The sequence below is a fragment of the Oncorhynchus masou genome, chromosome 9, assembly GCF_036934945.1.
Source record: "Oncorhynchus masou masou isolate Uvic2021 chromosome 9, UVic_Omas_1.1, whole genome shotgun sequence".
NCBI classification, from domain to species: domain Eukaryota; kingdom Metazoa; phylum Chordata; class Actinopteri; order Salmoniformes; family Salmonidae; genus Oncorhynchus; species Oncorhynchus masou.
This window is the reverse complement of record NC_088220.1, coordinates 43730074-43742341: the sequence shown is the minus strand read 5'-3', so window position 1 is coordinate 43742341 and position 12268 is coordinate 43730074. Positions and strand designations below refer to the sequence as shown.

The following is a 12268-nucleotide window of genomic DNA, read 5'->3' as shown; positions in this document are numbered from 1 at the left end:
CAATCAGAGAAATCCACATTACACACTGTGATAGATGCCAGCTATGGCTCAAAGGCACACTGTACCCTTTTGCTAGAAAAAATATACCATATCTCTATACCATTTTTTCCATTGAGTGTTTGTTTGATGTGAAGTCATGGCATACAACCCAAATCACCCTCAATTCCACAGTTTTATCAAAATGGCCACCAACAGGGTTCACTTCCTGTTTTTTTGGTCCACTCTTTTCACTATCATTGGAATTGGCTAGTCATGGGTTTCTGTACAAGCAAGACAAGACCTCGTCATTGTCCTGGCCACAAATCAGGTCAATATGAACACAATGTGAACACACAGCTATATTTCTCTCTTTCTTTACCATTGCCACATGGGTAAGGTTGATTTACTATTCTAGCATAGCTCTAACCAATTCATAGAGGCTAACTACCTTGAGCGCCTATTGACTATAGTGTCTTCTGGCCCGAGGAGGTTTTGATAAGAGTCCTGAGGCTCATTCTAAACGTTAAAACGCATCGCTTTTAGTACGGTTTTAGAAATATAAGGAACATATCTTTCATATCGGAGATAAATCATTTTCAAAAAACAAAAGGTGACATTACGCCACATCTTTACAGGGTCACCATGTTACAATGCTTGTTTACGGAAACCAGAAGGAAGACAAAGAGGCGTTGCCGAACACCTGTGTATAAACGGAAGACAGAACCACACGTGTTGTCACTGAAAATACTGGCTGCTCAAACTGTGTTAAAACCTGTGCACAGTAAGTGTATATTTAGTATTTGTGAAATTATTTTGAGGTGATATGAAAGTAGAGGGCTTTACATTTCTAAAACTGTACCGGAATTGAGAATCAATTCACGTTTAGATGGAGTATTTAGAGTACCTCTAAACAGAACATGTAAACTCCTTGGATTATAAAGGGTAACATTAGGCTCCTTTAGTCTATTTTTGGGCTAGCATCGCCCTGACAAACTAATCTCCTATGCCAACCTCATCCGCTATCTATCTCATCTCCCTCTGTTTAGCAAAGCCATTGTGTGGACTCAGCACTCTTGAGATAGGGGGCAGGCCATGCAGCAGGCTGTTAACCAGCCTGCCAGCTTAGTGGAGTCTGCCACTAGCACAGTCAGTGTAGTCAGCTCAGCTATCCCCATTGAGAACGTGTCTGTGCTTCGATCTAGGTTGGGCAAAACTAAACATGGCGGTGTTCGCCTTAGCAATCTCACTGGAATAAAGACCTCCTCCATTCCTGTCATTATTGAAAGAGATTGTGATATCTCACATCTCAAAATAGGGCTACTTAATGTTAGATCCTTCACTTCCAAGGCAGTTATAGTCAATGAACTAATCGCTGATCATAATCTTGATGTGATTATGACTGAAACATGACTTAAGCCTGATGAATTTACTGTGTTAAATGAGGCCTCTCCTGCTGGTTACACTAGTGACCATATCCCTGGCGCATCCCGCAAAGGTGGAGGTGTTGATAACATTTACGATAGCAAATTTAATTTTACCTAAACAAATATTACTGCGTTTTTGTCTTTTGAGCTTCTAGTCATGAAATCCTCAAGGTTCTGTTTTGGGACCACTATTGTTTTCACTATATATTTTACCTCTTGGTGATGTAATTCGAAAACATAATGTTAACTTTCACTGCTATGCGGATGATACACAGCTGTACATTTTGGTGAAACATGGTGACGCCCCAAAATTGCCCTCCCTGGAAGCCTGTGTTTCAGACATGAGGAAGTGGATGGCGGCACATTTTTTACTTTTAAACTCGGACAAAACAGATAATTAAAAATAATTAATAATCGGATGTAATAAATGTATCACTAGCCACTTTAAACAATGCCACTTTATATAATGTTTACATACCCTACCTTATACTCATCTCATATGTATATACTGTACTCTATACCATATACTGCATCTTGCCTATGCTGTTCGGCCATCACTCATCCATGTATTTTTATGTACATATTCTTATTCATTCCTTTACACTTGTGTGTATAAGGTAGTTGTTGTGAAATGGTTAGATTACATGTTACTGCATGGTCGGAACGAGAAGCACAAGCATTTCGCTACACTCGCATTAACATCTACTAATCATGTGTTTGTGACAAATAAAATTTGATTTGATTTGCTAATTCTAGGTCCCAAGGAACAAAGAAATCTGACAATTAATCTTGATGGTTGTATAGTCGTCTCAAATAACACTGTGACGGACCTCTGCATCACTCTGGACCCTGATCTCTCTTTTGACAAACATATCAAGACAATTTCAAGGACATCTTTTTTTCCATCTTCGTAACATTGCAAAAATCAGAAACTTTCTGTCCAAAAATGTGGCAGAAAAGTTAATCCATGCTTTTGTCACTTCTAGATTAAACTACTGTAATGCTCTACTTTGCGGCCATCCTGATAGAGCACTAAATAAACTTCAGTTAGTACTAAAAATGGCTGCTAGAATCTTGACTAGAACCAAAACATTTGATCATATTACTCCAGTGCTAGCCTCTCTATAGTGCCTTCCTGTTAAGGACAGATTTAAAAGGTGTTACTGCTAACCTACAACGCACTACATGGGCTTGCTCCACCTATCGCTCCGATTTGGTCCTGCTGTAAATATCTACACGTACGCTACGGTCACAAGACGCAGGCCTCCTCATTGTCCCTAGAATTTCTAAGCAAACAGCTGGAGGCAGGGCTTTCTCCTCTAGAGCTCCATTTTTATGGAATGGTCTGCCTATCCATGTGAGAGAAGCAGAAGCAGACTCGGTCTCAAACCTTTAAGTCTTTATTAAAGACTCATCTCTTCAGTAGGTCCTATGATTACATGTAGTCTGGCTTAGGGGTGTGAAGGTGAACTGAAAAGCACTGGAGCGATGAAACACCCTTGCTGTCCCTGCCTGGCCGGCTCCCCTCTTTCCACCGGGATTCTCTGCCTCTAACCCTATTACGGGGGCTGAGTCACTGGCTTACTGGTGCTCTTCCATCCCGTCCCTAGGAGGGGTGCGTCACTTGAGTGTGTTGAGTCACTAACGTGATCTCTACTACTCAGGATAGTAAGTTGGTGGTTGAATATATCCCTCTAGTTGTGTGGGGGCTGTGCTTTCTTTAAAGTGGCTAGTGATACATTTATTACACATTTTTTCCATTATTAAAGCTAGAGTTGAGTCAGTATGTTGTCAGCAGCCATTTAATGTTACTGTTTAACAGTCTGATGGCCTTGAGATAGAAGCTGTTTTTCAGTCTCTCGGTCCCCGCTTTGATTCCCCTGTACTGACCTCGCCTTCTGGATGTTAACGGGGTGAACAGGCAGTGGCTTGGATGGTTGTTGTTTTTGATGATCTTTTTGGCCTTCCCGTGACATTGGGTGGTGTAGGTGTCCTGGAGGGCAGGTAGTTTGCCCCCAGGGATGCGTTGTGCAGACCTCACTATTCTCTGGAGAGCCTTAAGGTTGTGGGCGGAGCAGCTGCCGTACCAGGCGGTGATACAGCCTGACAGGATGCTCTCAGTTGTGCATCTGTAAAAGTTTGTGAGTGCTTTCGGTGACTTTCTTCAGCATCTTGAGGTTGAAGAGGTGCTGTTGCGCCTTCTTCACCACGTTGTCGGTGGGTGGATCATTTCAGTTTGTCCGTGATGTGTACGCCGAGAAACTTAAAACTTTACACCTTTTCCACTAATGTCCCATCGATGTGGATAGGGGGCTGCTCCCTCTGCCTACCACTGTAGTGTCGTCTGCAAACTTGATGATTGAGTTGGAGGCGTGCATGGCCACGCAGTCATGGGTGAACAGGGAGTACAGGAGAGGGCTGAGAACGCACCCCCCAGTTTTGAGGATCAGCGGGGTGGAGATGTTGTTACCTACCCTCACCACTTGGGGGTGGCCCATCAGGAAGTCCAGGACCCAGTTGCAAAGGGCGGGGTCTTGAGCTTAATGACGAGTTTTAGGGTACTATGGTGTTAAATGCTGAGCTGTAGTCAATGAACAGCATTTTTGAATAGGTATTCCTCTTTTCTAGATGGATTAGGGCAGTGTGCAGTGTGATTGCGATTAGTCCGTGATTGACTGTAGACCATGCTGCATACAGTGCCTTGCGGAAGTATTCGGCCCCCTTGAACTTTGCGACCTTTTGCCACATTTCAGGCTTCAAACATAAAGATATAAAACTGTATTTTTTTGTGAAGAATCAACAACAAGAGGGACACAATCATGAAGTGGAACGACATTTATTGGATATATCCAAAAATTTTAACAAATCAAAAACTGAAAAATTGGGCGTGCAAAATTATTCAGCCCCCTTAAGTTAATACTTTGTAGCGCCACCTTTTGCTGCGTCCCACTTGTTGTTGATTCTTCACAAAAAAACACAGTTTTATATCTTTATGTTTGAAGCCTGAAATGTGGCAAAAGGTCGCAAAGTTCAAGGGGGCCGAATACTTTCGCAAGGCACTGTACCTCTTTTGTTGGTCTGGGAGCAAAACATCGGTGTCCGTGATGGGGCTGCGTTTCTTTTTGTAGTCCATGATTGGCTGTAGACCCTGCCACATACCTCTCGTGTCTGAGCCGTTGAATTGTGACTCTACTTTGTCTCTATACTGACGCTTAGCTTGTTTGATTGCCTTGCGGAGGGAATAGCTACACTGTTTGTATTCGGTCATGTTTCCGGTCACCTTGCCCTGATTAAAAGCAGTGGTTCGCGCTTTCAGTTTCACGCGAATGCTGTCGTCAATCTACAGTTTCTGGTTGGGAAATGTTTTAATAGACGCTGTGGGTACGACATCACTCGCTCACAGAATCATCAATGTTGTTGTTCGACGCTATGCGGAACATATCCCAGTCCACGTGATTGAAGCAATCTTGAAGCGTGGAACCCGATTGGTCGGACCAGCATTGAACAAACCTGAACACGGGTGCTTCCTGTTTTAGTTTCTGTCTATAAACCAGATGGCTGTACCGACTCCGATAGCGTGTTTCGAGTGAGCCATGTTTCCGTGAAATAAAGAACGTTACAGTCTCTGATGTCTCTCTGGGAGGCAACCCTTGCTCGGATTTCGTCTCCCTTGTTGTCAAGAGACTGGACATTGGCGAGTAGTATGCTCGGGAGCGGTGAGTGATGTGCCCGTCTACGGACCTGACCAGAAGACCGCTCCGTCTGCCCCTTTTGCGGCGCCGTTGTTTTGGGTCGTCGGCTGGGATCCGATCCATTATCCTGGGTGGTGGACCAAACAGAGGATCCGCTTCGGGAAAGTCGTATTCCTAGTGGTAATGTTGGTGAGTTGACGTTGCTTTCATATCCAATCGTTCCTCCCAACTGTATATAATAAAACCTAAGATTTCCTGGGGTAGCAATTTAAGAAATAACACATAAAAAAACAAAATTACTGCATAGTTTCATAGGAATGCGAAGCGATTTGGCCATGTCTGTCGGCTCAGTCTGTTATATATGGAGTATTTCTCCTGTCTTATCCGGTGTCCTGTGTGAATTGAATTATGCTCCCTCTAATTCCCTCACCATCTCCCTCCCCTGCCGGAGGACCTGAGCCCTGGGACCATGCCTCAGGACTCCCTGTCCTGATGACTCCTTGTTCTCTGGACATGCTACCTTGAACCGGACCTGCTTTTTTTGACTCTCTCTCTCTCTCTCTCTACCGCACTTGCTGTCTCTAACTCTGAATGCTCGGCTATGAAAAGCCAACAGACATTTAAAAGCCAGTTGACCTGTTGCACCCTCTACAACCACTGTGATTATTATTATTATTATTATTATTATTTGACCCTGTTGGTTATCTATGAACGTTTGAACATCTTGGCCACCCCTCAGAGCCTGGTTCCTCTCTCGGTTTCTTCCTAGGTTCCTGCTATTCCAGGGAGTTTTTCCAAGCCACTGTGCTTCTACATCTGCATTGCTTGCTGTTTGGGGTTTTAGGCTGGGTTTCTATATTGCACTTTGTGACATCGGCTGATGTAAAAAGGGCTTTATAAATACATTTGATTGATTGATTGCTTGCTACTGTGGCCATATGGAGATCACACAGGCTCTTTGATGTTCCAATAAAATAAAAAAAAGACAGGACTGGCAAAAAGTGCTCTTCACTGACGAGTCGCGGGTTTGTCTCACCAAGGGTGATGGTCAGATTCGTGTTTATCGTCGAAGGAATGAGTGTTACACCGAGGCCAGTACTCTGGAGCGGGATCGATTTGGAGGTGGAGGGTCCATCATGGTCTGGGACGTTGTGTCACAGCATCATCGGACTGAGCTTGTTGTCATTGCAGACAATCTTAACGCTGTGCGTTACAGGGAAGACATCCTCCTCCCTCATGAGGTACCCTTCCTGCAGTCTCATCCTGCCATGACCCTCCAGCATGACAATGCCACCGCCATACTGCTTGTGCGTGATTTCCTGCAAGACAGGAATGTCAGTGTTCTGCCATGGCCAGCGAAGAGCCCAGACCTCAATCCCATTGAGCATGTCTGGGACCTGTTGGATCGGAGGGTGAGGGCTAGGGCCATTCCCCCCATACATTTCCGGGAACTTGCAGGTGCCTTGGTGGAAGAGTGGAGTAACATCTCAGGAAGAACTGGCAAATCCAGTGCAGTCCATGAGGAGGAGATGCACTGCAGTACTTAATTCAGCTGGTGACCACACCAGATACTGACTGTTACTTTTGATTTTGACCCCCCTTTGTTCAGGGACACATTATTCAATATCTGTTAGTCACGTCTGTGGAACTTGTTCAGTTTATGTCTCAGTTGTTAAATATTGTTATGTTCATTCAAATATTTACACATGTTAAGTTTGCTGAAAATGAACGCAGTTGACAGTGAGAGGACGTTTCTTTTTTTGTTGAGTTTATGTTTTGATTTGTTTAACACTTTTTTGGTTACTACATGATTCCATATGTGTAATTTTCTAGTTTTGAGGTTTTCACTATTTTTTTTTACAATGTAGAAAATAGTAAAAATAAAGAAAAACCCTTGAATGAGTAGGTGTGTACAAACTTTTGATTGGTACTGTATATGTACTGTATTTCCACACTATGAGATTGGAATAATACTGTGAAATTGTGAAAATTATGATAATCAACTTTTAGTGTAAGAGCTGTTTGAAAAGACCACCTGAAATTTCAGCCTGTTTTGGTGGGATGGAGTTGTCGCTCGCATGGTGACAACACCATGCAGTGAATTAGTTTATATACCAATATATACCAATAATTATATACCAATAAGAAAAAGAGTTCCAAACCTTTCTGCCAATAACAGCACATTTTCACTTTTCCCCTCCCCACTCAGACCACTCCCAGACAGTCTGATCAAAATTCTTACCTGAGAAATATGGCCCTTTGCCAAGAAGCTGTTTTTGTTTCTTTTTGAACATTTTAATTTAAAACAATCACAGTAAGGTACTTAATTGTTAACCAGAAATTGATATTGAGATAAAAAATGGTAGCATGGACCTTTAAAGCCATGAGGTCTTTCTCTATGTCTCTCCTCTTGACTTTACAGCAATGTTGTAAAGTACTTAAGTAAAAATACTTTCAAGTACTAATTAAGTTTTCTTTTTTGTGTTTGTACTTTACTATTTATATTTTTGACAACTTTAACTTCAGTACATTCCTAAAGAAAATAATGCACTCTATACATTTTCCCTGACACCCCAAAATACTTGTTACATATCGAATGCCTAGCAGGACAGGAAAATGGTCCAACTTATCAAGATACGTAAATTTAAAAAACAAGAACATGGTTTGATTAATATAAGGAAATTGTACTTTTGATAGTGCCTTTGGAATGTATTCAGACACCTTGACTTTTTCCAAATTTTGTTACATTACAGCCTTATTTGAAAAAATGATTAAATTAAAACATTTCCTCAGTAATCTACTCACAATACCCCATATTTACATAAGTATTCAGACCCTTTGCTATGAGTCAAGAAATTGAGTGCATCCTGTTTCCATTGATAATCCTTGAGATATTTCTACAACTTGATTGGAGTCCATCTGTGGTAAATTCAATTGATTGGACTTCATTTGGAAAGGCACACACCTGGCTATATAAGGTCCCACAGTTGACAGTACATGTCAGAGCAAAAGCCAAGCCATGAGGTCGAAGGAATTCCCCATAGAGCTCCGACACAGGATTGTGTCGAGGCACAGATCTGGGGAAGGGTACCAAAACATTTCTGCAGCACTGAAGGCCCCCAAGAACACAGTAGCCTCCATCATTCATAAATGGAAGAAGTTTGGAACCACTAAGACTCATCCTAAAGCTGGCCGCTCAATCTAACTGGGAAATCGGGGGAGAAGGGTCTTAGTCAGGTTGGTGACCAAGAACCAGGTTGTCACCATGGCAGAGCTTTTAAGTCCTCTGTGGAGATGGGAGAAACTTATAGAAGGATAACCGTCTCTGCAGCACTCCACCTATCAGGCGTTTATGGTAGTAGAGTGGCCAGACGGAAGCCACTCAGTAAAATGCACATGATTCTCTGGTCTGATGAAACCAAGATTGAACTCTGGCCTGAATGCCAAACGTCACGTCTGGAGGAAACCTGGCACCATCCCTACGGTGAAGCATGGTGGTGGCAGCATCATTCTGTGGGGATGTATTTCAGCGTCAAGGACTGGGAGACTATTCAGGATCGAGGCAAAGATGAACGGAGCAAAGTACTGAGAGGTCCTTGATGAAAACTATGTTATACATTTTTTACATCCTGTTTCAGGAATTTATTTCACTGAGTACTGCCCCTATATATAGGACCTTCCACCTCCACCTGCGATATGGATACCTGATGAAGACCTAAGGGTCAAAATGTTGTAAATAAATATTATCTGGGAGCATGAGAAGCAGTGTGCGGCATTTTCCTTTCTATTTTCCATGAGTTTGCCAACAACTCCAGCACCTGCTGAAAGTACCTGGATGTGCGTACTCTATGTTCTTCAGCTTTTATCCTTGATGAAAACCTGATCCAGAGCGCTCAGGACCTGACTGCGGCGAAGGTTCACTTTCCAACAGGATAACGCAGGAGTGGCTTCGGGACAAGTCTCTGAATGTTCTTGAGTGGTCCAGCCAAAGCCCGGACTTGAACCCGATCAAACATCTCTGGAGAGACCTGAAAATAGCTATGTTGCAACACTCCCCATCCAACCTGACAGAGCTTGAGAGGATCTGCAGAGAAAATTGGGAGAAACTCCCCAAATACAGGTGTGCCAAGCTTGTAGCGTCATACCCAAGAAGACTCGAGGCTGCAAAAGGTGTATCAACGAAATACTGAGTAAAGGGTCTGAATACTTATGTAAATGTGATATTTCATTTTTTTATAAGTTAGCAAAAAATTCTTAACCTGCTTTTACTTTGTCATTATGGGGTATTGTGTGTAGATTGATGAGGGCGGAAAAATGTTTTAATCAATGTTAGAATATGGCTGTAACCTAACAAAATGTGGAAAAAGTCAAGGGGTCTGAATACTTTCCAAAGGCACTTTAAGTACATTTGAGCAATTACATTAAATTTTGTGCTTAAGTATATTTTAAACCAATTCATTTTAGACTTTTACTCAAGTAGTATTTTACTGTGTGACTTTCACTTTTACTTGAGTCATTTTCTATTAAGTTTACTTTACTTTAACTCAAGTATGACAATTGGGTACTTTTCCACCACTGCTTTTACAGTGCTTGTTTTCTCTGATATGCTTTACTAGACCCAACAAAATGCGTTATTTCCAGATGGGAAAATAACCTCTTTGTTTCACAAGCACACACACATACACACGCGTGCACACAACATTCGCACAAGATCATGAGCACACTCATGCACAAGCACGCACAAACACCAACTTCACCCAGCAGCAGTTCCACACCTACAGAACCAAAACACCAAACAATATTTTCAATAAAACATACCTACAACATAAACAAAATAGATACCTTATTGTTTACGTATGCATCAGTTTAACATTGCTTAAGGCCAGCAGAATTCCATCCAGTCCCTTATGATAGTCCCTTTTCCTAGCCGAGTCCGAGCTGCGTTTACAAAACAGTCCAAAAATACTTCTCCACCTATCTCATCTTCTCAGTCTGATGGTGCTCGGAGTCTGAGCAAAAAGATGAATAATTGAATGCTGCTGCTGCAGTTTGCAACAACGAAAAGACTACAGTCGACACCAGCACTAGGCTAGCTACCTCTACAGCTGTTGTGAGTTCATGGGATGTTCTGATGCAGTGCAGACGGAGTCTAATGTAGCGTTTCAATGTCCCTCTGCTAAAACAGCTAAAACAGCTTGGTCAGCTGTGGAGCTAGAGCTGGAGATGGCCGACAGAGTACACTATAGTAAGCCAAGTCAAGCAGAGAGCTCCCATTGCTCACACCGCAGAGAATGACAACAGCACTATGCTAGCTCGCTAGCTCCTCTTAAAGCAGCAGAGACAGGAGATAGATGGAGAGTGAGAGAGTGAGGGAGTGTGAGAGAGAGAGAGAGAGAGAGAGAGAGAGAGAGAGAGAGAGAAAGAGAGAGAGGCGGTAATGGGATGGACTGATTGAGGGAGAGGTATTCCTTACTGATGATGAAGAGAAAGGAACAACAGAGAGATAAAGAATGATAGAAATAGAGAGAATACAGACAGAGAGGCAGACAGACAAAGTGACAGGGAGAGACCAACCCACGCATACGAGCGTACATAGCATAAACATATATTTACTGGACAAACAAAATACACAATATAGGAGGTGACACTTACATTTGTCAGCTTCCTGCTGCAGTTGGCAACCCTGCCGGGAAGAGAGAGAGAGAGAGAGAGAGAGACAAGGATGATCATAGGTTCCAGGTTAGAGAGCTGTCAAATGAGCTGCATTCTTCACTCTCATAGAAATAAATCAATAAAAACAACACTGCAGTTACAGTATGGAATGACATACAGATGCAGTTGTGGAAAGCCCCATCTGGGCTGAGAGAGAGGGAGAGAGAGAAGAAGGAGGGAGAAAGTGAAAGTGGGAGAGAGAGATAGAGGGAAAGGCAAAGAGAGGGACAGAGAGAGGGGAGGGAGAAAGAGAGGGAGGGAGGAGCAACAGAGAGACAGAGAGAAAGAGCATGCGAGAGAGACAGAGAGAGAGAGAGAAAGAGAGAGATAGAGGGAGAGAGAAAGAGGGAACGTAGAGAGGGACAAGGGGAGAGAGAGTGGTTGAAAGAGAAAAAATAATAGTGTTTGATCTCCAGCCTGATGCTGTTGCTGCAGCACAAGGTTGTTTGGATGTTTTTTCAGTGTTCAAGAGGCTCCAGGCAATAGCAGGGCAAAGGCGGAGAGGCCAGAGTGCCTTTCAATCACACACACAAACCACACAAATTAAATTATTATTTCATTTTCTTTTTCTGACACAGATGGTTTGCCTTTCTTTCTCTTGCTAACATATTTTTCATCAATCTAAATAAACATTAAACCATGTGTCAGTTTCAGAATGGTTACAGACTGAATTATATCTACAGGTTCTGTGTTTGTCTAGCATGTGAGTGTGAGTGCATGAGTTTGTGTGTGTGCCTGTGAACGTGAGCCTCCGTTTGTGTTTGTATAGTGCACGTTCGTGAAGGAACACATGCATGTGTGTAGTTGGTGAGCTGATCTAAGGCTACACTTGATACTTTACTCACACACTAGTCAGCAGAGGTCATAGGTCAACCTTGTTGGCTTGTTCAGCTCCCACACACTGTTCCTTGTCGTAATGATCTGTACAGGTCACCCAGAGGTTAAGAGTGTTATGCAGCTAACTCCCACATGAGTGGGATTATTACGAAACTGTCAATCAAATGACTCATGTCCAGATCGTTAGTTGGTGGAAGTTTAATCACGTGAGGAATGAAAAGTTTCCATTGAGTTACATGTCAATATGCTTGTTCATAAATAACCCTTATTTTACCAGGTTGGCTAAGAACACATTCTCTTCAATGACCCAGGGAAGAATTGTAGGGGAATGAACAGGGCTTGAATGAGCCAATTGGAAGCTGAGGATGATTTGGTAGACACCAAGAATATATGATTGTTCATACCTAACCCTTATTTTACCAGGTTGGCTGAGAACACATTCTCTTCAATGACCCAGGGAAGATTTGCAGGGGAATGAACATGGCTTGAATGAGCCAATTGGAAGCTGAGGATGATTTGGTAGACACCAAGTATAACACCCCCATATTCTTGAGACAAGTGCCATGGGATCATGTAGATTCACTAATCCTTATACTATATGAATCAGTTCAGGCTTGGCTGTTT

At 42.7% G+C, this 12268-nt stretch overlaps 1 protein-coding gene across 3 annotated transcripts in view; it reads right to left on the bottom strand.

Moving 5' to 3' along the window:
* Nucleotides 1-12268, bottom strand: part of LOC135546021 (LIM and calponin homology domains-containing protein 1-like) — a 164779-nt gene that overhangs the window by 54398 nt on the left and 98113 nt on the right. For all 3 annotated transcript variants that reach the window (XM_064974077.1, XM_064974078.1, XM_064974079.1), the window contains exon 5: nucleotides 10748-10778. In XM_064974077.1, coding sequence (XP_064830149.1) covers nucleotides 10748-10778 — 31 coding nt within the window. The remainder of the gene's footprint in view (nucleotides 1-10747; nucleotides 10779-12268) is intronic.